This window comes from Zonotrichia leucophrys, chromosome 21 (assembly GCF_028769735.1).
Source record: "Zonotrichia leucophrys gambelii isolate GWCS_2022_RI chromosome 21, RI_Zleu_2.0, whole genome shotgun sequence".
NCBI lineage: Eukaryota > Metazoa > Chordata > Aves > Passeriformes > Passerellidae > Zonotrichia > Zonotrichia leucophrys.
This window is the reverse complement of record NC_088190.1, coordinates 6,462,342-6,485,715: the sequence shown is the minus strand read 5'-3', so window position 1 is coordinate 6,485,715 and position 23,374 is coordinate 6,462,342. Positions and strand designations below refer to the sequence as shown.

The 23,374-nt window shown below is 54.3% G+C and overlaps 1 protein-coding gene across 1 annotated transcript in view; it reads right to left on the bottom strand.

Annotated features, from left to right (window-relative positions):
- Nucleotides 1-23,130, bottom strand: part of IGSF21 (immunoglobin superfamily member 21) — a 44,859-nt gene extending 21,729 nt beyond the window's left edge. The window contains exon 1 of the mRNA XM_064730731.1: nucleotides 22,511-23,130. Coding sequence (XP_064586801.1) covers nucleotides 22,511-22,574 — 64 coding nt within the window. The 5' untranslated portion in view covers nucleotides 22,575-23,130. The remainder of the gene's footprint in view (nucleotides 1-22,510) is intronic.
- Between the last annotated feature and the right edge of the window lie 244 nt (nucleotides 23,131-23,374).

Here is a 23,374-nt window from a genome sequence, read left to right as displayed (position 1 = left end):
CTCCCTATTCCCCGCCCTGTGCTTGCACAAAACTTCCCAAATTCCTCATTCCCGGTGGAAATTCCCCAACAGCTTCCCCCAAGGATGTACAACCCCCACCCAGGGGTTTTCCAGATCCTTCCCCATCTTCTCACTTCCAGATTCCAGATCCATCCTCGATCCAGAGAGAAATTCAGAGCTGATGGGCAGCTCCATCCTTTCCTTTTGTCCCTCTTTCCCCTCGATTTGTTGGGAAATTGGGAGCAGGGAGCAGCCGGGGGGCAGCAGGGACGGGAATTGCATTCCTGGTTTATTTTCCTCCCTTTCCTGCAGCTGTTGTGAATTGTTGGATTGACAGCCTGGCAAATCCCAAAAAAACCCTCACCCTCTCCAAATTCCATTTTTTAAAATCTCTCCTCGCACCAGGTGGAAAAAAAGCCGAGCAAAAGTCCAGGAAACAGGATCAGTTTTGGAAACGGGGCTGGAAATCAGAGATTCCTTTGTGGAAGATGCCCTGGGAGGGCAGAAGGTGAATTCCCGGGATTTTTTGTGCCTCCCAGGCGGTGATCCCGAGGCTCAGCATTCCTTGTAAAACAACTTGGAGGTGTTTGTGCCATAAATCCCAGGCACGACCTGCGGGAGAACACGCTCCGGGAACACGTGCCGGCTGCGGCAGCAGGGCAGCGTGGCCTGGAATATTGAACACCGGGAAAAAGCCGGAAAATCCCGTTTTGTGCTGCTTTTGGGGGCTGCAGGAACAGCTCTGCACAAAGAAATACGTGGGGAAAAGTGGATTTTTGGGATTGTTTGGGGGTAGGGCTGAGGGTTAAATCTCTTTTCAGCCCCAAATGATGCTTGGAATGAGGGAATTTTGGTGTTGCATCACGGAATCCTGGTTTTCCTAGCTGGGAGCCACCCAAACCCTGGTCAACATTCCCAGTCCGCCTGTGGCCGGCTCCTTTCCAGCCTCTCCCTGCCTGCCCAGGGTTTATTTTTGTTCCTAAAGCGGGGATTAAATCCCTGCGATTGCCAAGGCTGCACGAGGGCCCCTTGGATTCGGGGCTGTGCGGATGGAAAAGGCAGGAACGGGAGGAGGAGGAGGAGGAGGAGGAGGAGGAGGAGGAGGAGGGAGGGAGGGAGGAAGGGCAGCCGAGGTCTCTCCGGCTGCCCCGATTCCCCTCGCTCGGCTTTTGACATTTCCGAACGCCGGGATGAGCAACAGGCACGGGAAAGCGGCGGGGAAGGAGGGGGATGAGCAAATCCTTGGCAGCGCGGCAGGATCCGCCCCAAGGAATCGGGGATGGAGCCTCCGTGCGTGCGGAAGAGCTCCGGCTTTCCATGGAGCCCCCGGGTGGGATCGCAGCTCCCGCCTTTCCCCCGGATCAGCCGGAGATTAAAGGGAGCCGGGGAGGAACTGGCAAAGCTGGAGCAAAGATTGGATTTTCACTCCTGTCCGTGGGATGTGGAGATCCAGGAGTTCCCAGCTCAGCATTTCCGGATGTTTTCCATCCCTTTTCCCACGTTATTCCCTTCCATACCCATGCACATCCATGCAAAACCATCCCCATCCCAGTCCAGAGCACAGATTGGATTTTTCCCCCTGTCCATGGGATCCAGGAGTTCCCAGCTCAGCATTTCTGAATTATTTTTATCCCTTTTCCCACGTTATTTCCTTCCAGACCTGTGCATTTCCATGCAAAACTGTCCCCACCCCAGTCCAGAGCAGAGATTCCCCTGTCCATGGGATCCAGGAGTTCCCAGCTCAGCATTTCCGGATGTTTTCCATCCCTTTTCCCACGTTATTCCCTTCCATACCCATGCACATCCATGCAAAACCATCCCCATCCCAGTCCAGAGCACAGATTGGATTTTTCCCCCTGTCCATGGGATCCAGGAGTTCCCAGCTCAGCATTTCTGAATTATTTTTATCCCTTTTCCCACGTTATTCCCTTCCAGACCTGTACATGTCCATGCAAAACCATTCCCATCCCAGTCCAGAGCAGAGATTGGATTTTCCCCCTGTCCATGGGATCCAGGAGTTCCCAGCTCAGCATTTCTGGATGGTTTCTATCCCTTTTCCCACGTTATTCCCTTCCAGACCTGTGCATGTCCATGCAAAACCATCCCCATCCCAGTCCAGAGCAGAGATTGGATTTTCCCCCTGTCCATGGGATCCAGGAGTTCCCAGCTCAGCATTTCCGGATGTTTTCCATCCCTTTTCCCTCGTTATTCCCTTCCAGAAATGTGCATTTCCATGGGAAAGGGATCCATCCCCATCCCAGTCCAGCCAAGGCTTTTGGTGGTGTTTGGATTTTTCCCTGATTTTTGGTGGATTTTTAAAGTAAAAAAGAACCAAGTTTGGGATCACCCCAGCCACTCCCATGCAGCAAATCCACCCATCCAAGCATTTTCCCAAGAAAATCCCCCTCCAAACGCATCCCTGACCTGCATCTCCTGTGTGGCCAAAAAAAACCCCCAAAATTGGAATTTTTCCTTTCTCTGCTTCCTCCATGTGCTGTAAAACCACTCAGAGCTGGTATTGGGAGCAGCTTCCACCATATTCCTGGGAATTCTTGGGCCTTAAATCCAGACATTTGGTCCCTAAAAACACCAGGGTGGAACCACAGGATGCTCCCAAACTTCTCCTGCATGGAAGCTCTGGTGCTCCAGGATTTATTGCTGGGGTGCTGTGGGATCAGGATCCCACGGAGAGCTGATTCCAGAGCCCTGGAAAAGGCAGGAAGGGGAAAATTCAAACACTCCAAGAGCATCCATGCCCAAATCCAGTGCAAAACTGTGGGATCTCAGCACCTCAGGACTGAGGGGTCACCGAGACCACCCTTGGGGGGCTCGGGAGTCCTGGAATGTTCCAGAAGTGTCTGGTGGCTGGACTTTGATCCTACACAGGAGACGACACCTGTATGAGGATAGGAGGGTTTCACCGGGGTGAATGGTGAAGGGATTGGTTAATTAGAGGGTGAGACACAGGGTTTAGGATTTCTGTACAGGGGGGTTTAGAGAAGTAAGATGGAGGAATTGGGGCGTGTCCTGTCCTTCTTCTTCTTCTTCTTCTCCTCCATCTTCTGTGGTGATGGTGGCACTTTGGGATTGGTCATTACTAAAAGTGCACCGGGCAATAAGAGTAAAAAGTATTGGAGAAAAATGATAAATATTGTACACGTAACTTTGGGTATAAAGATAGGTGACTGCCCGGAGGGCAGGGAGTGTGCTCATGGCTGACTGCTGAGCAGAGCTCTGTCGGGCCGAAAGAAAATCTTTTAGATAAACAATTAATAAACACAGAGACCGAAAGAAGAACTGAAGCCTCTTCTCGTCCTTTGATACGCGGGCTGCCCCAAGGCCACCCCGGGCCTTTCCAGGCCCTCCAAACAGCCAAAAACCGGACACAAAACCAGCCCAGAAGTTGTGGAAAAGAAAGAGAGAAGAGGGAGAGGGAAACAGATGCCGAGTCCCCACAGGAGCCGGCCAAGGATGCGTGGAGGGGAGGGGGAAAAGCAGGAAAACAAAGGGAAATAAAGCAGGAATCCAGATGGAGCCGTCCAGACCCCGCTGCTTGGCTGCGGCTGACGTGCGAATCCCATCCCTCATCCTCCCCTTCCCTTCGCCTCCCGACAGGGAACAACTGCCAGGTGCCAGCGCTGCTCCCAAGCCTCCCTCAGCTCCCTCTTTTTTTGGGAATTACTGAGGAGAACAAAGCGGCCGTGACGGGAACGGCTGGGTGGGAAGAACTCTCCCGAAAAGAAGAGCCCATCCCAAATTTATGACATTTCTGTCATCCCTCTCGTTATCAGCCTCCCTTTATCAGCGTCCCCTTCTCAGCCTCGCTCCGCTTCCCCTTTGCTCTTTTCAATCCGAGATTTTTCCAGAGAATGCCGGGCCCGGCCTCCCCCGGATCGGATTCAGCCCTCTGGAAATTCATCCCTCTGATTAGATGGCAGCCCTGGGGAGGAGAGGATATTTTTGCTGGCGATCGCTGGGAATTCTGGCACCGTCCAGTTTAAGGGGATTTTAAAAAAAGGGAAAAGGGAAGGAGGGGGAGGAGAGGGGGAAGGGAGGGATAAAGGAAATGTCCTTTGAAATCGGGAGTGACGCGTTCATAAAGGAGAGCATCGGAACAAGCTCGGTGCTTCCAATTACAAAAGAGCTCCCAGGGATGAGGCAGGAATTGCTCCAGCCCTGGAAGTGTGGGATGCTGGATAAAGACCCCATTTCCAGCCCTTTCCAGAATTTTGTGGGGATTTCTGCCCACAAACGCAGCCGGACACTCCATGGGAATGGCCAGGGTGGCTGGAATCCCTCCGAGGTTCCTGGGGAGGATGGGATGGGATGGGATGGGATGGGATGGGATGGGATGGGATGGGATGGGATGGGAGGGATGGGATGGGATGGGATGGGATGGGATGGATGGGATGGGATGGGATGGGATGGGATGGGATGGGGATGGTGGGATGGGATGGGATGGGATGGGATGGGATGGGATGGGATGGGATGGGATGGGATGGGATGGGATGGGATGGGATGGGAATGTCCCAGGGAAAGGCCTTGGAGCAATGGAGCCTTCCAAGGAATCCCAGCACCACATGGAGCCCCACACCTTCCCCAGGCACCCCATTCCTTCCATCCCACCTGGAAATCCAAGATTTATTTGTGGAGATCACCCAGCGCTCCCATTCCTGGATTTCTCATCTCCTGGTGCTTCCCAAAAATCTCAAACCAATGGAATTCTGGAACTGGATTGGAAGGGACCTGGGCAGGGACTCCTCCCACTATCCCAGGCTGCTCCAAGCCCTGCCCAAGCTTGGGCAAATCCTGGGATGGGGCAGCCCCAGCTGAGGATGGATTTTCCTCCTTTCCGCGTCCCCAAAGTCCAACCTGTCCCCATCCTTTTAGGAACGGTCCTTGGAAGCAGGACCATGGATCTGAGTGGACTGGGAGCTCAGGATGGAGCCAGAGGAGGGGATTCTTGGGATCCAGCAGCTCCATCCCCCTCTGGAATGTCCCCAGCCTCCTCGAGGAGCCGGTGACAACACAAACACTTCATCATTTTAATTAGCCAGTGATTAACGGGGCTTATCCATAATTCCCTCCTGTTCCTCCACCTCCCTTTTCCAAGGGCTGGGATGGGATGGGAAAACCAGGAGGGAACAGGAAAACAGACAACAACACTCACTTAACCGGCCAATATCCCAAAATTCCCAGGATTTAAGGAGAGCAGGAGACATTTCACCCCTTTCAGTGGGATCCAAAGGGATGCAAACCCCCCTGGAAAAATCTGGGAGTACTCCTGCAAATTCCTGACTGCAGAATGTCCACGGCCATGGCGGATCCAGGGATGGAAGTCCCGGATCCTCAAGAACCAAACGTGCCCTGACTGGCGGCGCTTTGCAACATCTTGTCCATGAAAAATTCAGCAGCTCCAGTTGTTCCTGGGAACGCAGCAAATTCCTTCCTGCTCCCTTCCCGGCTCCGGCCATGCTTTATTTATGATATTCCAGGACAATTTACAGTCAGAATATGATGCTGCCTCTTGTCGTTAACCCGGGAGGGCTCCAAGGGCAAAGAATTCCCAGCTGGCCCCATCCAGGGAGGTGGAATTTTGCTGAATCCTGAGCTTTTCCTCCTGGAAAGCTGCGGCAGGATTTTATTTCTTGTTTAAACAGGAATAAGCGTCTGGCACGGGTTTAACACCAGCTAGGGAATGGGACATGACAGCCGGAGTCGGCATCGTGCTTCCAAGGAAAACGGGCCTTTGGGAAGTGGGGAAAATGGATTGGGGGATCCTTGTGCTGAGTTTTCCCTGGATATTCAGCTTTGCTTCCCAAAAATCCATCAGCTCAGTGCCAGCGGGGTTAAACCTCCCCAACCCCTCCACCGCCCTCCCAAAAGTCATCCTGGCTTTTGGAAAATGGGCGTATTCCCTAAAATAAACCCGGCAAAATTGGCGTCACCCCCAGGAGAGGAGGAGCCCGGCTGGCAGGGAGCGAATGGCATTAATCCCGGGAAAATGGGATATTAACGGGCCGAGCAGACAATTAAGAGCCAGTAATTAAAATTCCTCTTCCCTCACAAACATCTCATTAGGCGCCGCTTCCCTCCCTCATTTCCATAAGTGGGAGGGAACGATTCCGCAGCTGGATCTGGAATTATTCCTTAGGCGGGGCTGCTGGACCAAACCAGCTCCTAAATTTTTAGGGATCAGGAGAAAATGTATGGAATGAGCAGGGGGACGTCCAGCCCATGCTTGGGGTCCATTTTTCTCCAATTAGTGGGATGCAGAACCTGATGGATCCTATGGATGTGCCCCGAGCCTCTTTGTGATGGGAATCAATGGTTTGGATCAATCCTTTGGATCGATCCATGGATTGAGCGCGGCCCCTTTGGCCTCCCAGCCCCTTTCAAATGAAGATGAAGTGAGGGAACCACTTCAAGGCGGGCTCCGGGGGCTGTTTCCAGTCCATTCCATGGGCCAAACTTGTGGGAATTATGGAATGATGGAATTTTATGGATCAATTCACCCTGGAGAAGCTGAGGCTGCTCCATCCCTGGAAGTGTCCAAGGCCTGGTTGGGCTTGGAGCAAAGTGGGGAAGGTGTCCCAGTCCATGGCAGGGACTGGGATGGGATTTAAGGTCCCTCCAATCCAACCCATTCCATGATTCCTCATTTTTATAAAATACACATAAAACAAACCCACAAATCCCAGCTTCCAAGGATTTCAGCACCTAAATCCCATCGAGATGGAATTTTTAACCACTGTCCAGCTTCCCGTTTTTCCTTAAATCCCAGATTCCTCCTAAGCAAAATATCCCAAAGAAAAGGTATCCCAAAATATCCCAGTCCAAAGAAAATGGATGAATTCCCAATTTGCTCCGTGCCATGATTCCCAATGTCCATGGGAAGCATCTCCAACACCACCTGAGGGCTTCCCAAGGATTGATTCTGATGGATCTTCAGGAAAAATCCATTTTTGGGCTGGTTTTCTCCTCATGATGAACTCCAGAGTCACTTTTATGTTCTGGAGGGGTGGGATCGGCTCCGAGATTCCAGCGGCTCCAGAGGCAGCAGAAAAATGAGGAATGAGACGCAAATGGATCCTGCTGGGCTAAAAACATTCCAAACATTCCGGCTCCGTGGGATTTTCACCCCCTCAGCACAACCTCAGCACGATAAAGGATTTCAGATGGAGGAGGAGAGTTTGGGCACTTTGGGAGTGGAAAGTCCTCAGGAAATTTGGGATTGGGGAGCCTCCCGATGGTGCCATGTCCCATCTCTCCAATTCCAATCTCCGTCCTCTTTCCACCTCCTCCTTCCCACATTTCCACTTTTCCCTGTCCAGTTTCCTTCCCACAACGACTCAAGCCCGGCTCTCTCCATGCCCAGTAAATCCCAGGAAAACTCCAGCGTTTTCCGCCTTTGCCGCGCCTCCCGACAAACAAATCCGGGTGGGATTGAGCCGTCGGAATCAGCCCCGTGGCTGGGGCACGGGCTGGAATAAATCCTCGAACGTCTTCATCCGGCTTTTCCCAAGCTCCTCGGAGCTGTTCCGGCTCATTGGAGCACGGGATGAGGGAGCCCGTTCCCGGCTTGGCTTCGGCTCGCGGCGTCGATTTCGTGCTTGTTCGACATCTCCGGCACAAACCCACAGGGAATGCGGCGTTCCAGGAAAAAGATGGATGTTTGGAGGGAAAACCGTGACGGCTTTAGCTGGAGGGAGACCAGGCCCTGCTACAAACCTCCGGAATGGCTTTGGAATCATTGTTTGGATGTTATGGGCATCCCTCATCCCAAAAATCCAGGGATTTCCTGGATGCCCAGAGATGAAATTCCATGGTGGATCTAAGGGCTGCATCCCACCCATCCCGGGAGATAAATCCAGGCTACAAAATCAGGGATGCTGGAAAAGTGAGGATTTCAGGATGAACACAGGAAAAGCATGGTTGGAGGGAAGCGACAGCCACCAGAAAATCAGGATCAGCTGGATTTGGGAAGTCCCTGGGATAGATGGAACAAAACCAGGGGTGCTGGAAAAGTGAGGATTTGGGGGTGAACACAAGAAAAATAGGACTGGAGGGAAGCAACATCCATTGGAAAGCCAGGATCTGTGAGATTTGGGAAGTATTTCCCTGGAATGGATGGGAATGATCTTGTTTGGGACAAAATCCCAACACCCCCAAAACTGAACCCCCTGGAAGAGAATCCCTCTCCATGAAAACACACAAAGAAGGATCCAAGACCCTCCCAAGGCTTGGGAAACCCCTCCCAATCCCAAAACTCCTTAAATCAACTCCGTCAAGGCGCAGCTGGTGCAGAAAAGATGGATTTTCCCGGCCCACGCCGCTTATCAGCGGGAATGTGGTGGCTGCATTGATATTCCCGGTGATTTATGGGATTTTATCCCCCTGCCCGCACAGCCTGGGAATGCAGGGCCGTAAATCACACACGGAATATTTATCTCCGCATGGGAAGGATGTTTAGGAGCATTTACCGAAGTGCTGAGAAGTTTTATTTATAACTTTTCCCCCCCCTTTGCACTTCCAACATTTCCATAAAGTCCCTCGGCCTCCCGGCGGCGCTGGAGGGGGGAATATTTTATCTCCACATCTTCATCCCACTGATATTCCCATAAAATAAAACGCTGGACATCCCACTGGAGCTCCCACAGCTGCTCAAAGCGGTGGCTTCGGATGGGTCATTGGGATTTGGGATTTTGGGAAGAGCTTGGAAGAGGTTGTGGGGTTGGAATTTCAGGAAGAGCTCTGGGTGGGTTGTTGGGTTGGGATCATGGGAAGAGCTCCTGGTGGATCTTTGGGTTGGGGTTTTTGGAAGAGTTTGGGTTGGGTCAATGGGTCTGGATTTTGGGAAGAGCTCCTGGGTTGGTGGATCAGGATTTTGGGAAAAGTCGGATGTTTGTCATCATTCCTCTGTCCTTTCTCTTGTTCCATTAACGCCTTTTCCTCATTATCTAAGGATTTTTCCAGATTTTTCATTTTGTTTAGATCATTTTGGGTGCATTCAGAATCCAAAACAATGCCTCATCCCAGGAAAGGTGGGAAGGTGAATCCAGCAGAGCCAAATTCCCTCAGAAACCTGGCGCCATCCCTAATTTGGAGCAATGGCTTTGCCAGCACCTCATGGCCTCTTCCCAGATGTTGGAACAGCTGCCGGAGCCAAAACGGAGCCAAAAATTCCGCAGGGCCAGGCTGGGTCTGAGACGCCTCGTTTGATAAATGGAGATCATGGCCCTCATTTGCATCTATGCAAATATGCAAATCAGGCCTGATTCCTAGCTGCCAAACAACTCCCCCCAAGTTATTTAAGGCAGAATTCCCCAGACTGGTCGCTCCTCGATTTTATTGCCATTCCATGGGGTGAAGCCAATGGATTTTGGGCAAACAAGGCCCAGCAGGTGTGAGGTTCCACCTCTCATCCCAAATTTACCCTTTTCCCTATAAACAAACCCTGTTCCTGCAGGATTTCCTCCACATCAGCTGGATTTTCCTGTTTTCCACCCGGAAGTGCTTCCACCCCCAGTCTGGGCTGCAGGGCAGGAATTCCCTCCTGCTGATAAATCCCAGGAGGGAGTTCCTTCCTCCTTTTTCCAGCAGATCCCAATGACACCTGGGAACTGTTTAAAAAATCCCAATTTTTCCTTCTTTTCCCCCATTTTTTCCATCTCCCCCCAGCTGCCCCATGGATCACTCTCCAATCCATTTCCATGGATTTTCATCTATCCCCAGCAAATCCCAAGCTCACCAGACAGGGATTTTTCCTACAATCCCAACTTTGCCAAGCGAGAGCGACCACTGACCACCAAATCTAATGGAATGCCTCCGGAATGGCTCAACATTCCCTAAAATCCTTCCATCAGAGCATGGTGCCTCCTCAGCACCTGGATTAACCTGGATTAACGCTCCAAACCGGAATGTCCAGGTGTCCTGAGGCTAAAAATTCCCCCTGCTCTGCTTTTCCCTGGTTTTTAATCAAGCAGCTCCACGGAAAACACAGCGGGGTCTGATCTCTGTGTGCAGATGTGGAATTAATCCTGAATTAAGTGTGGCGGGAGAAGGAGAGGCTGTATCCTAATCCTGCATTGAAAAAGATTGGAAATGGGATTTTTCCCCCACACCATCAAATTCCCGGCTCTCCTTTTCCAGCAGCTCAGCTCTGCATCCTGACATGGAAGAGATTCCTGCCAGCTGGATGCTCCTGGAGTTTCCCAGGAAGCTGCACCCTCTGAATGCCACCCCTGGGCACCGGGATTATGGAAAACCTCACCTGGGATAAAGGATTTTATCCCCAGATGGTGTTGCCGCACAAAATCCATCCCAGGAATGCAATTCCAGAGTAAAAAAAAGAGAATTACTGCACCCGGTGCTCCTTTTTAGAGTCTCAAATTGGAGCTGAGGGATTGGAAAATTGAGGAAAAAATTCCCAAACCCCTGGCAGAGCTCAGCCAGTGGTTTGGGAGGGATTTGCCGACAGCAGTTGAGGATTTTCCTGCTGTTCCAGCTCTGTTGGGATGGGGATTACGGCACCAGCAGCCAATTCTGGGAAGCCACGGCTCGGGGTGTTAATCCCTGCTGGAGTTAATCCCAGCAGGAATAATTAACAGAGCAGGAAGGAGCTGGGAGCTGCTCCCTGTTCCTGGAAGCGCTCAAATCCAGGTTGGAACAACGAACTATGGAAATTATCCATGTCCATCCCAACCCAAAGCATTCCAGGGTTCCAGGTCTTTCCGTGCCTCAGTTTCCCCACTTGGGATGGGGAAAGCAAAGTCTTTTCCAGCTCATCCGAGATCCAGGAAAATCTCATCCTGGAGTAACTGCAAGGTGTTATTTGAGATCCCAAAAAATTCCATCCTGGAATAACAGCAGGGGTTTATTAGACATCCCCAAAAAATTATGGACTATTTTATTCCAGATATAAGGGGTTTTTAGAGATCCCAAAAAATCTCATCCCAGAGTTATCCCATCCCAATAACAGCAAGGGGTTATTGAAGACCCCAAAAATCCTGGAGTAACAACAAAGGATTTTTGGCAATCCCCCCAAAATTCCTGGGATAATAGCAAGGGGTTTTTGGAGATCCCCAAAAAATCCTGGAATAACAGCAAGGGGTTTTTAGACATCCCAGAAAATCCCATCCCAAAGTAACATGAAGGGGCTATTTGAGATCCCCAAAAAATCCTGGAATAACGGCAAGGGGATAATTTGAGATCCCAAAAAATCCCATCCTGGAAGAACAGCAGAGGGCTATCAGAGGTGCTCCTGCTCCCAAAAATAACCAGGAAAGAATTTTCCCACCCAAAACTCCTCAGTCCTCCCTAAAACTCCTCTTTTCTCAGCTTTACTGGGAGACCCAAGGGCTTGGGATGGGAAAAAGAGGGAAAATCATTGATTCCATTCAGGAAAGTCAGCAGGTTTCAGTTTGGATGACCCCGGCTGAGTTTCCCACCAGTTCCAAGCAGGTTTTCCCAAACCCCGGTGGCCCCGGAGCAGGGGTGACCCTGACCCGGATAATGAATTCCCTGATTTATTTCTCCACTTGCAGGAAATCCAATTATCCCAGATTTTTGATTGGTGACAAACGAGGAGCCATCGATCCCCCCTCCCTCCCAGCTGTCGGCTCCGAGTGATCTCCGCTCCTTCCATCGATTCCTGCCCGGAGGAACTGGGAAGGGATCATTGTTAATGATATTTTGGGATTTTTTTCCTTCTGAACTCTTTCTCCGGAGGCACAACCTCAGGCAGAGGAAGAGCAAAATTAAACCCAGTCCCATGCAGGAATCCATGCAGGAATCCCGAGAGCTCCAAAATCCACTTTGTTTTTGGAATTCCGGGCGTGATGTGCGGCTTTTTCCCAAAAAAATGACCCAGAGGGTGCCTGGGGCACTTGGATTAGCCCCAGAGTGTCCTAGCTCAGCTGGAAAAGCCTTCGTATTCCTGGAGGAATGTTCTGGAGGGGGAAGGGAAGGGAAGGGAAGGGAAGGGAAGGGAAGGGAAGGGAAGGGAAGGGAAGGGAAGGGAAGGGAAGGGAAGGGAAGGGAAGGGAAGGGAAGGAAGGGAAGGAAGGGAAGGGAAGGGAAGGGAAGGAAGGAAGGGAAGGGAAGGGAAGGAGGGAAGGGAAGGGAAGGGAAGGGAAGGGAAGGGAAGGGAAGGGAAGGGAAGGGAAGGGAAGGGAAGGGAAGGGAAGGGAAGGGAAGGGAAGGGAAGGGAAGTATAGGATTGGATTTTTGGGACAGACTCCTCCAGACCTTCCATGGAAACAACCAAAATTCCCACCAGGATTCCCACCTCTGGAATTTCACCCTGGTCTGGAGATGCTTCTTCCAGGTACAGGGACAAGGGGCAGCTGCATCCCAAACCCTCCCTCATCCGTCAGGACAGGCGTGATCCCATCCTTTGGGAAGTCCATGATCCCACCCCCCAGGATCTCCCTGGCCCAACCTCATCCAGCTCCATCTTTCCCGTCCTCTCCAGCCCCATTCCCTGGACAAAGCAGGATTGTGATCGCCGCTCCCTCTCCTCCAGATTCACACTCCATGACTGATAATCCCTCTGCTCTCCCGGTAATTCTGCATCCCTAATGGGATTAATGGATATCTCCCTCTTCCAGCCCTGATTCCAGGCACTGATTCCCGACACCTCCCCCTCCCACAGAGAGGATGTGCGCAGCTCTTCCCTTAATCCCGATCCATCTCCATGGGGCTGTTCCTTTAATCCCAATCCGTCTCCTTGGTGCTGTGCCCTTCATACCAATCCACCTCCTTGGGGCTGTTCCTTTAATCCAAATCCATCTCATTGGGGCAGTTCCCTTCATCCTGATCCATCTCCTTGGGGCTCTTCCCTTCATCCCGATCCATCCTCACTCCGCTGAGAAATCACTGCTAATTAACACCTTTCCCTCTCCCAGCACTTCCAGAGCTGTCCCATTATCCATGTTTGGCTTTTCCCGCTGATCCCAAAGATTGACTGATCAAAATCCCAGTCCTGATTCCTCCTTTAGCTCTGCTCATGGAATGTTGGCGTTTTTTGGGATCTTTTCCCTCAAATCCGACATTCTGAGGGTTTTCCCACCCCTGAGATGGAGCAAAGCTGGAAAATCAGGAGGAGGTTTTTCCATGGCTCCACGTGGTGTCCATGACTCTGATTTCCCAAATCCATCCCTATTCCTGCTGCAAAACTCCCATCCCAAATCCTGCCAGGACACAGAGAATCCTCAGACAAATCACACATTCCCATTTTTCATCCCAAATTTCCCTCCTCTTCCTGAAGACCCCAGCCTGACCCCCCAGCCAAACCAAGGACTGGCATTGGGAATAACAGCAGCAGCCAGACCTTGGAAAAGAGGGACAAATGCCCGGCAGAGCCTCAGATCCTTTGGATGTGCCGGGAGGCCGAGGCTCCACGTTAATAAAACATAACCAAGCGTGGGATCATCCAATATTCCTTTAATTCAGTGCTCCCGGGAGGGCGGGAAGAGAGGCCGGGAATGCGGGAGGTTTTCCTGCTCAGCGGGGCGGAGAGGAGTGCCCGGGATGTTAAACAGCTGGAAAAGCCCTCCCTTCCCATTCCCAACCCCATTCCCATTCCCATTTTCCAGGCTGGAAGTGCCCTCCATTCCCTTTCTCCAGGCAGGAAGTGCTCTCTGTTCCCAATCCCATTCTCATTCTCCAGGCTGGAAGTGCTTTCCCTTCTCATTCTCATTCCCATTTTCCAAGCTGAAAGTGCTCTGTATTCCCATTCCCATTCCCAATAATTTCCATTTTCCAGGCTGGAAGTGCTCTCCATTCCCATTCCCATTCCCAAGGCTGGAAGTACTCCCCATTCCCATTCCCATCCCCATTCCCATTCCCATTCCCATTCCCATTCCCATTCCCATTCCCATTCCCATTCCCATTCCCTCCTTTCCCCCTGAAAAAAAAAAAAATTATAAAAGCATGGAGCAGATCCAGAGTGTGATCCATGCAAACCAAGAACGGCAGGAGCATCCCGACCATCCCATTGCCCAAACCCTCTCTCTCCCACCATGGAATCTCCCAGATTTTCCTGCCCTAAATAAAAACAACCCCACAAATTACAAGGAATGGGAAGGTTTAATTTGGGAAGCGCTTCCCTGAGCTCCTCTTGCCTTCCCATCCCTGCACTAATTGCAGCGGAAATTCGGGAGGAATCCAAACAATCTCCACTCCTCACAAAGCACTTCCCTACAGAAAAAAAAGCTGGAATAACACAGGGAGACGCAAACAGAACTTCAAAAGGGTCACCAGGAGCTGGCGATAATGGAAAACATCTCATTATCCAATTCCAAAGGGAAGGACTCCGAGTGGAGCCGGAGCGCTGCAGGCATTTCCATGCAAGATGGGCTCTCCGGGACCCTTGTTCCTGGTGGGAATTGCATCCTTTAGATCTTTTCTGGAACAGGATCTGCCCATTGCCTGGTGCTTTTCCAGCAGCAGATCCACCCTTGTATCCCACATGGAAAATCCCATTTTCCAGCAGATCCAGCATTTCCATTCCCCATGGAAAATCCCATTCCCACAGATGCATTTCATCTTCTAACAGATCTGCCCACCATGGAAAATCCCATCCCCAGCAGATCCAGCCTTTCCGTATCCCACATGGAAAATCCATCCCCACAGATCCACATTTCTATCCCACATGGAAAATCCCATTCCCCAGCAGATCCAGCATTTCCATTCCCCATGGAAAATCCCACACCCCAGCAGATCCAGCATTTCCATCCCCCATGGAAAATCCCATTCCCCAACAGATCCAGCGTTCCCACCCTGCATGGAAAATCCCATTCCCCAGCAGATCCAGCCTGTTACCCCACGTGGAAAATCCTACACAGTGGATCTATTTCCATCCATCCATCCATCCATCCATCCATCCATCCATCCATCCATCCCCGATGGAAAATCCCACTCCCCAGCAGCTCCCCAGGAATATTTTGGGCTCCTTGGCCTTTCCCAGCCCCCCAAACCCTCTCAGAGTCACGGGGTCCTCCCGCAATCCAGCATTCCCTGCTTTATTTTTAGGAGGAAAGCCAGGAAAGCAGCCAAATTCCACCCCCGGTTCTCGGGATGCTCCTGGAGCTGCAGAGGGAGGAATGGCAGAGCCCAGGTTCCCACGTGGATCCCGTGTTCCCACGTGGATCCCGTGTTCCCACACTTTGTGCGGCTCCATCCGCAGGGAACGGGGGCGGCCAGGCCTAAAAAAAGGAGGAAGATTCTCCACGGAGCAGCGGGAGAATCCCAAATCCTGGTCCAGGAATCCAGGCTTGGAATCTTCCGAAGCCTTGGAGCCGGAGCTTTGGAATGCTCTCTCCAGAGGGGCAAAGCTGGGCTGGGAATTTCCATTCCTTCCCAGGCAATTCCCACCCAATCCATGGGGTTTTTTCAAAGGAAAGATGCAGCCATGGAGAACTCGGGATGAGGAAGGGGAACATCTCCACAAGAGGCTCACAGGGACCCCATCCACATCCCGTTATCCCAAAATTGGGATGATCCCGAGGATTTTGTTGGAATTTGCTGAGTTGGACTCTCTGTGTCCCTCTCCTGCTGGCCCAGTCCTGCTGGGAAGAGCCGGAGATTCCCAAATCCATGCCAGGACATCCCATGGTGACCACCACTGGCCAAAAATGTCCCTTCTGTCACTTCCCTCCTTTCCAGGTCCCAGCTCCAGGAGCAATTCCTACCTTGGGAACAGCCTGGCACGAGCAGCCTCCAAAGCAATGTTCTACCCATAAATCCAGGTTTATCCATGGAATTCATCCCCAAAAAAAAAACATTTCCATGGACTGGAGATTACGAGGAAGCAGATCCCTCCTCACTCTTCCTCCCACCCCTCCCTCTGATCCCAAACTCCCCTCACGAAGCCTCTCCCTGGATCCAGCCTTTCCCTGGGGCTGCAGATCCTTGGAAAAGGGACAAGGAGGTGGAAAAGCAGGAGGTGCATCCCAAAGGAAGATTCCCAGCTCCTGCTTTCCCTGTCCTGGCTGGATGGGAGCAGGTCCTGGATTTACCCCTGAGCACAAGGAGATGGAGAGGGGTTTCAATCCCTCTGCCTGGAGAATATTGAGCAAGGAATTATAAGAATGGGAAATTATTCCGGAATTTTGGGCAGGAGATGAACAAATTCCCCGCCTCCCCTGCTCCAGGTGGGATTTTCCAGACGGAGAAGCTCTCCCAGCACCAGAGGAGCCAAAATGTGTGGCCTGGAGGCCTGGAAGGGCCTGATGGAGCCACATTCCCATCTCCATTCCCTTTACCAGGAATTGTGGGGTTTCCTGGCATTTCCCCAACATCCTCAGAGCCGAATCCCAGCTGGGAGTGGGAACGAGGCACCTTCCCTGATCCAAAGGCTTTGGAGAGCCCCCAGTCCCTAATTTGATAAAGCCAACAATTCCAAGGATGGAACAACAGCCGCGGGTTGTTATCCCTGCCTTTGGAATCCGCCCGCCCTTGGCGTTCCCGCCGGATCCGGGCCCCGGCGCGCTGAAAACAAGCCCGTGATTGACGGGTTATTTTGGGCAAAAAAAAAGAGGGGAAAAGTGGGAAGCAGAGAATGGAACGGGAGCGCCAGCCACGAGCTCGGAACGAGCCCGGCAGCGCCGCGCAAGCAAACAAAAGGGCACAGAGAGCAGCTGGATGGGGAAGGATTCCAGCCCCATCCGTCAGCTGCATCCCTCCCGCCGGGATCCGCCAGCCGGGAATTCGCACGGCCGGAGCTGCCTCCCAAAATTAAGGATTTGGGGGCCCCTTCCCTCGCTTTGCCTCTCTGTGGGGTCTGAGCACAGAGCTGGATGTGGTGGGGATGAAGTCGAGGATTTGTCTTGGAAAACTGGGGAGAATTCCAAAAGTTCCCATCACTGGCAGTTGAGAGAGGGTGATGCTGCTTCATCCCCCCACACCTGTTCCAGGTAGGAATTTGTGCCCATTCCCAACCATCCAGGGTGAACTCCCAGCTCCATTCCCAGCTCCTTGTGGAGCTTTTCCCTCCAAGAGCTGCCAGAGCCTGGGGAAGATCCTGAAGATCTGCTGAGCTGGATTCCCACTAAAACCCCACTCTTATCCCAAAAGTTTTTCCTCAGCAGATCCCGGACCACGAGGTGAGAGCTGGTCAAGCATTCCCAAGCCAAGGAATTCCCAGCAGGAAAGAGCATTTCGGTGGGAAAAAGCTCTGTGGGGTCTGAGCACAGAGCTGGATGTGGTGGGGATGAAGTCGAGGATTTGTTTTGGAAAATTGGGGAAAATCAAAAAAATCCCAGCGCTGGGAGTTGAGAGGGGGTGATGCTGCTTCATCCCCCCACACCTGTTCCAGGTAGGAAATTGTGCCCATTCCCAACCATCCAGGGCGAACTCCCAGCTCCATTCCCAGCTCCCTGTGGAGCTTTTTCCTTAGCAAGCATTGCCGGAGCCTTGGGAAGATCCTTGGCTCTGCTGAGCTGGATTCCCACTAAAATCCCACTCTCATCCCAAGAGCTTTTCCTCGGCAGATCCCAGAGCAAGAGGTGCGAGCTGGTCAAGCATTCCCAAGCCAAGGAATTCCCAGCAGGAAAGAGCATTTTGGTGGGAAAAAGCCATCACAGGAAACATCTCCATGGGAAGGGGCAGCTGGTGGGATCATCTGGATGCTCCAGGACCATCCATGGATTTGGGATGCAAGGTCCAGTGTTTGGAGGCACCTGAGGATCCTCCAGGCTTCCAGACCTGGAAAAGTCCTGGAGTGGCCCACGGGAATCTCCTGAAGTTTAACAAGAGTGGGGCAATCCCGGGATGGATCCAGGCTGGGATGAGCACATGGAGCAGCCCTGGGAGAAGAACCTGGAATGGGACAATCCTAGGATGGATCCAGGCTGGGAGATGGATCTGGAGTGGGACAATCCCACGATCCTGGCTGGGAGAACAGCCTGGAGCAGGACAATCCCGGGATGGATCCAGGCTGGGATGCTCACATGGAGCAGCTCTGGGAGAAGGATCTGGAGCAGGGCATGGAAACCTCCCAAGTCTAGGGCTGATCCCAGAGCAGGAAAATGGGGAATTCTCCCCTCTGGAGCAAGTCCAGAGGAGGCTCCAGGATGATCCAAGGAAAGGGTGGGAGAGCTCGGGAAGTTCAGCTCGGAGAGAAAATTTGGGTTGACCCAATTTTGGCCTTCCGGGACCTGAAGGAGCTGAAATAAAAAAAAACGGAAAAGGTCTCTCCAGAAGGGCCTGGAGTGACAGGACACAGGGAATGGCTCCACAATTCCAGAGGGGAAACTGAAATTTATTTTCGGGAAGGAATTCCTGGCTGTGAGGGAGGTGAGGCCCTGGCACAGCTTTCCCAGAATAGCTGTGGCTGCCCCTGGATTCCTGGGAATGTCCGAGACCAGGCTGGATGGAGCTTGAAGCCATCTGGGACAGTGGGATCTGTCCCTGACCATGGAATTCCCACCCAAAGCATCCTGGAATTCCAAGGCTGAGCCCACGGATGGAGCTGGGAATATCTGACAGCCTGCACAGGGCAGGGGCTGCTCAGCTCCAGGATCAGAATTCCTCATCCCAGGCCAAAAGGGCACCAACATTCCCAAGCCAAACCCTACAACACTCCCAGGATTCAGTTTTGGGGGATGCCAAAAATCCCAAAGGAATTTGGGTTTGAGTGGCTTTGGGAGCAGCCACAGGAGCTCTTCCAGGGAGAAATAAATCTGGGAATGTCTCCCCTTCCCAGAGATTATCCTGGAAAGGCACAAGGAGAGGGAAGATCCTCGCCGGAGCCGCGGCTTTTTCCCGAGCTCTGGATTGAAGTGGCGGCTCCGAAGCGCAGCTGGTGGGAGGAGGGAAATTGGGCTAATTGGGAAAGGGCAATTAGCACAGCCAGGGGGATTTTCCAAAGGGGCTGCACGGCCTGGATTTACCTGGAGAGGCTCCGTGGGAACGTGGAATTCATGGAAATTGGAGGGAAAACTTCCCAAAAAGAGGATTTGATGGGAAAAGCGTGAACAGGAAGGGATGGTGGGAATGTGGGGTGGATTTTTGGCACCTGCAGGTGAATTAAAGCCGGATTTCACCCCTGCTCCTCCCTTTCCCTCATTCCCTCAGGACACAATTCCCACCAAATTCCTCCTTCCATTAAAAAGAAACACAAAGGTGACTCCCACCACCCTGGGTAAAGCCCCACGCTGGGTTTTCCCTCCAAAAACGAGGGAAAATCATCTTTTCCAGGCTGGAAAAGGATCCATCCGGGGGGCTCCCTGTCAGCTGAGAAAACCCCTGCCAGAAAAACCTCTGGAGGGAATGCAGAGGGGAGAGAATTCCAGGTAAATCCCCAGCTGCAAAGGGCCATTCCCAAGCTGGGATTTTCAGGAATATCCCCAAGGACAGCTCCCTGCAAAGCCCAGGAGCTTCAAACACTTGAATTTTCCTTTTTTTTTTATTTTTTCCCCACTGGGATTGAGAAGCAGAAGCCGAAGCAAATCCCACCGGGATAAAACCGCTGGAAATCTCCAGGAATTCGACACTTTGATCCCTCCCAGGGCTCTGAACCAGCCCCCGACCAGCCCTTTATGGGGCCGTATTTCAGACGGGGCTTAACGAGCCAGCCCTGACCCCAGAACCCACGGATCAGGGAAAAACGGAGCTTTTCCAGCTTTTCCAGCTCCTTTTCCATGGTCCAGCGCTGCCTCCTCCGCGTGGCCTCGTTTTTCCCTCCTGACGGCTCCTTAACCCACTTAGCCCCGGCCCCGGCGGCTTTTTTTGGCAAAAAGGTTGAGCCGGGGACAAAGAGGGGGAAAAAGCTGGAATGGCAGGGGTGATGCTCCCAGAGGGCTGGAAAACACCTCGGGGATGATCCCGGGTCACAAAAGGGCTTTTCCTGAGCGGGGGAGGGACGCAGAGCAGGGCTGGAAATCCTCCCCTCAAAAAAAGCATCCCAGGGGTGATTTGTGGGGTGGGAAATGATTCCACCGGATTCCTGGGGGATCCTCTGGGATGCGGATGAGGAGGGGGATGAGGGGACAATAAAAGCAGGAAAATTTCCTAAAAAAAAGGGGTTTGGGGAAACAAAAAGGGGATGAACAGCGGGGAGTGGGGGCTGTGCCCACCTGGATCTTGGCGGGGTCTGCATCCCTTGGATCGCTGTCCAGCCGGGATGGGGAGGGCACGGCGGCGGCGGCTCCAGCCAAGGATGCCGTCAGCCAGGAAAAAGCCATCTGCCCTCGGAAATTCGGGAATGGCGAGAGCTCTGCGCCCCCAAATTCGGCAACAACGCTCAGCCCCCCCAAATTCGGGAGCCGCTCAGCCCCCGCTGCCCCGGGCAAAGGGAGGCGCCCCCAACCCGGGATTTGGCCGGGATTTGTGGCTGGCTGATGGAAAAACAGAGCTCGGGATGGGATTTTTGGGATAGCCGAGGGGGGGACCACAGAAATACGGTGTGGTTTGGGTTGGGAACCCCAAAATGAGCACGGCTTCCATAGGGAAGGAGATGCCGAGCACGGCGGGTCCTCGGGATGCAGCCAAGTTCCAGCGGGGTTTAGGAGCCCAAACCCAGCTCGGGGATGCCCAAACCCAAACAATTCCCGACGCCGGATCCATCACTTCCTAACCCCCAACCCCTCCGGGCTCCCCGAGCTCCTCCAACCCCTTTCACGAACCAACTTTGATCCCATTTTTCCCCCCTCACAAACAGAGATTCCCCCGCAGGAAATCAACAGCACGAGAGCAGCCGCCCGATCTGCGGCGAGGAAAAAAAAAAAGCAGGAGAAGAGAGAGGCAGGAAAAATGATCCCTGCGCCAGTGACAGACAGCTGGAGCTCCGGGAAAGCCGGGGGGATGCGTTGTTCCTTGGAAATTGTCTATCCATGACCTTAAAACGGCGGCGGAGGAGAGCGGGGAGGGGAGGGGAGGCAGCCGGGGCTGGGTTTGGCACAAGTTCCCCCCTTTTCCCGAGCAGGTTTTTGATTCATCCCGATGCTGGGATGGCTCGGGATGATGGGGAAGGGGGCTCGGAGCAGCAGCCGCAGCCCGGCAGGACCCGAACCAAGGGAAATGAGGCGTTCGGGGAATTCTCTTCCCGAGCTGGGCTCGGGCTGAGCGGTGCCCGAGGGATGGAGCGGGAGCAGGAGGGGAAGAATCGGCTCCTTTGTGTGGAGCTGGCCCCGCGCAGCCCCGCAGAGCCGCGGCTCCCCCGCCCCGCGCCCTGCAGCGCCCGGAGAGCACAAAGTCCATTAAAAAATCCAAAAAAAAAAAAAAAACCCAAAAAAGCCAAAAAACCGAGGAGATGCAGAGCAGGCTGCGCGCTCGCTCCTCCATCACCCAACGCCTGGAAAAGCTCCCGCTTCCCTGGGCTCGGGAAGGAGCGGCCACCTGAGACCCCCCGAGCGGGAATTGGGGGAAAAAAGAGAGAATTCGCCTCAAATGGGCACGGAATGAAATCCCACGGGTGGCCCTGAGGCTGCGAGGAGGGCAAAGTTTCCTTCCCCGGGTGTTTTCCCCTCTCTGGACCCCCGGGTTTGGGGCTGGCGTGGGAGTCCCGGGGTTTTTGGGAGCTCCGGAGCTGCAATCCCCCAGGACGGCGGGGATTTGGGGGATGCTGCTCCTTGTTTGGGGTTTGGGCATCCCAAAGGGGCAGGAGGGGCTGCGACCCCCCAAAAACTGAGCTGGTGGGGGTCCCCAAAGCGCAGCCCTCCCTGCGTGGCTGGAGCAGGGCTGGGATGCGGGGGAGCAGCGGGGAAAGGGGGCTCGGGGTGGCCCCATGGATGAGACCCCCGGCCCTCCGCACCCCAAAAACGGCGCCCCATGAGCGGCCCCACCCCAGTGCCCGGCTCGGGGTTTAGCAGCAGTGCCCGGGTAGGGGGTGCCCCATTAAAACCCCATTTTTAGGGGGTGCCCCATTAAAATCCCTCTCTGTAGGGTGTGCCCCAAAAACAGCTCCCACACCAGTTCCCGGTTATGGGGTGCCCCATTAACAAATCCCACACCAATACCGGGTTATGGGGTGCCCCATTAATGGCTCTCACACCAGTACCGGGTTATGGGGTGCCCCATTAAATTACTTCCCTACTTATGGGTGCCCATTAATGACTCCACACCAACCGGTTATGGGGTGCCCCATTAACGGCTCCCACATTAGTTTCCAGTTATTGGGTGCCCCATTAATGACTCCCACACCAACGCGGGGTTATGGGGTGACCCAATAACAGCTCCCACACCAGTTCCTGGCTATGAGTGCCCCATTAACAGCTCCCACACCAATACCGGGTTGTGGGGTGCCCCACTAACACCTCCAAACCTCATCCCCCAGTACCAAACCCCAATTCCCCACTCCAAACCCGTTCTCCTCTCCTCCCTCTACCCCTCAACCACCCCCAACCCCAGGGCGGGGGAGACGATCCCCAAACCCGCTCCATGACCGGAGGGGTGCGGGGGTCCCCCCATCCCTCCCTCACCCCGGGGGTGTCCCTGGGGGTCCCCCCATCCCTCCCGCAGCCCCGGGGGTGTCCCTGTCCCCTCGAGGGGAGGGGGTGGCACTCACCCAGCGCCAGGTGCCGCAGGTGCCACAGCAGCAGCCACAGGGGCAGGGGGCTCATGGCGCGCATGGTGCCCGCGGGGGCGGCTCAGCGGGGCCCCCGCGCCGGGAGCCGGGCGGGCATCGCGCCGGGCACCGCCAGGGGCACGGCCCGGTCCGGTCCGGTCCGGGAGGGGGCTCGGTCCGGTCCAGGGGGAGGGGTCCGCGAGGGGATGGGAGGGGGCTTGGCCCGGTTAGGGGAGTCGGGGAGGGGAAGGGGCTCGGCCCGGTCCGGTCCGGGAGGGGGCTCGGTCCGGTCCAGGGGGGTCCAGGAGGGGAAGGGGCTCGGTCCGGTTAGGGGGGTCCGGTTTGGGAGGGTGCCCGATCCGGTTCGGGAGGGGGCTCGACCCGGCCCAGTTCGGTCCGGGAGGGGATGGGAGGGGGCTCGGCCCGGTCCGGGGGGGGGTCCGGGAGGGGATGGGGCTCGGTCCGGTCCGGGAGGGGGCTCGGCTCGGCTCGGCTCGGCTCGGTTCGGCGGTGCCCCCCCGGTGCAGCAGCAGCTCCGCCGCCGCCGCCGCTGCCGCCCTTAAGCCGATTTGGAGCAGCCGGAGCCGAGCGGGGCTGGAGCGGCCGCCCCCGGCCCCCCCGGGCTGAGCCCGCCCCCGGCCCGGCCCCCGGGAGGGGCTGAGGGGGGCGGGGAGGAGAGCGGGGGGCGGGGAGGGACCGGGGGGGGGGGGGGGGGTGGAGCGGGGGGGGAATCACGGAGGGATGCGGGGGAGGATGGGATCCGGGGGGAAAGAGGGGGAGAATCCGGGGGGGATACGAGGGATGGAGGATGCGGGAGGGATCGGGGGCGTCGTGCCGGGATGCGGGGGGGGATTCACGGAAGGA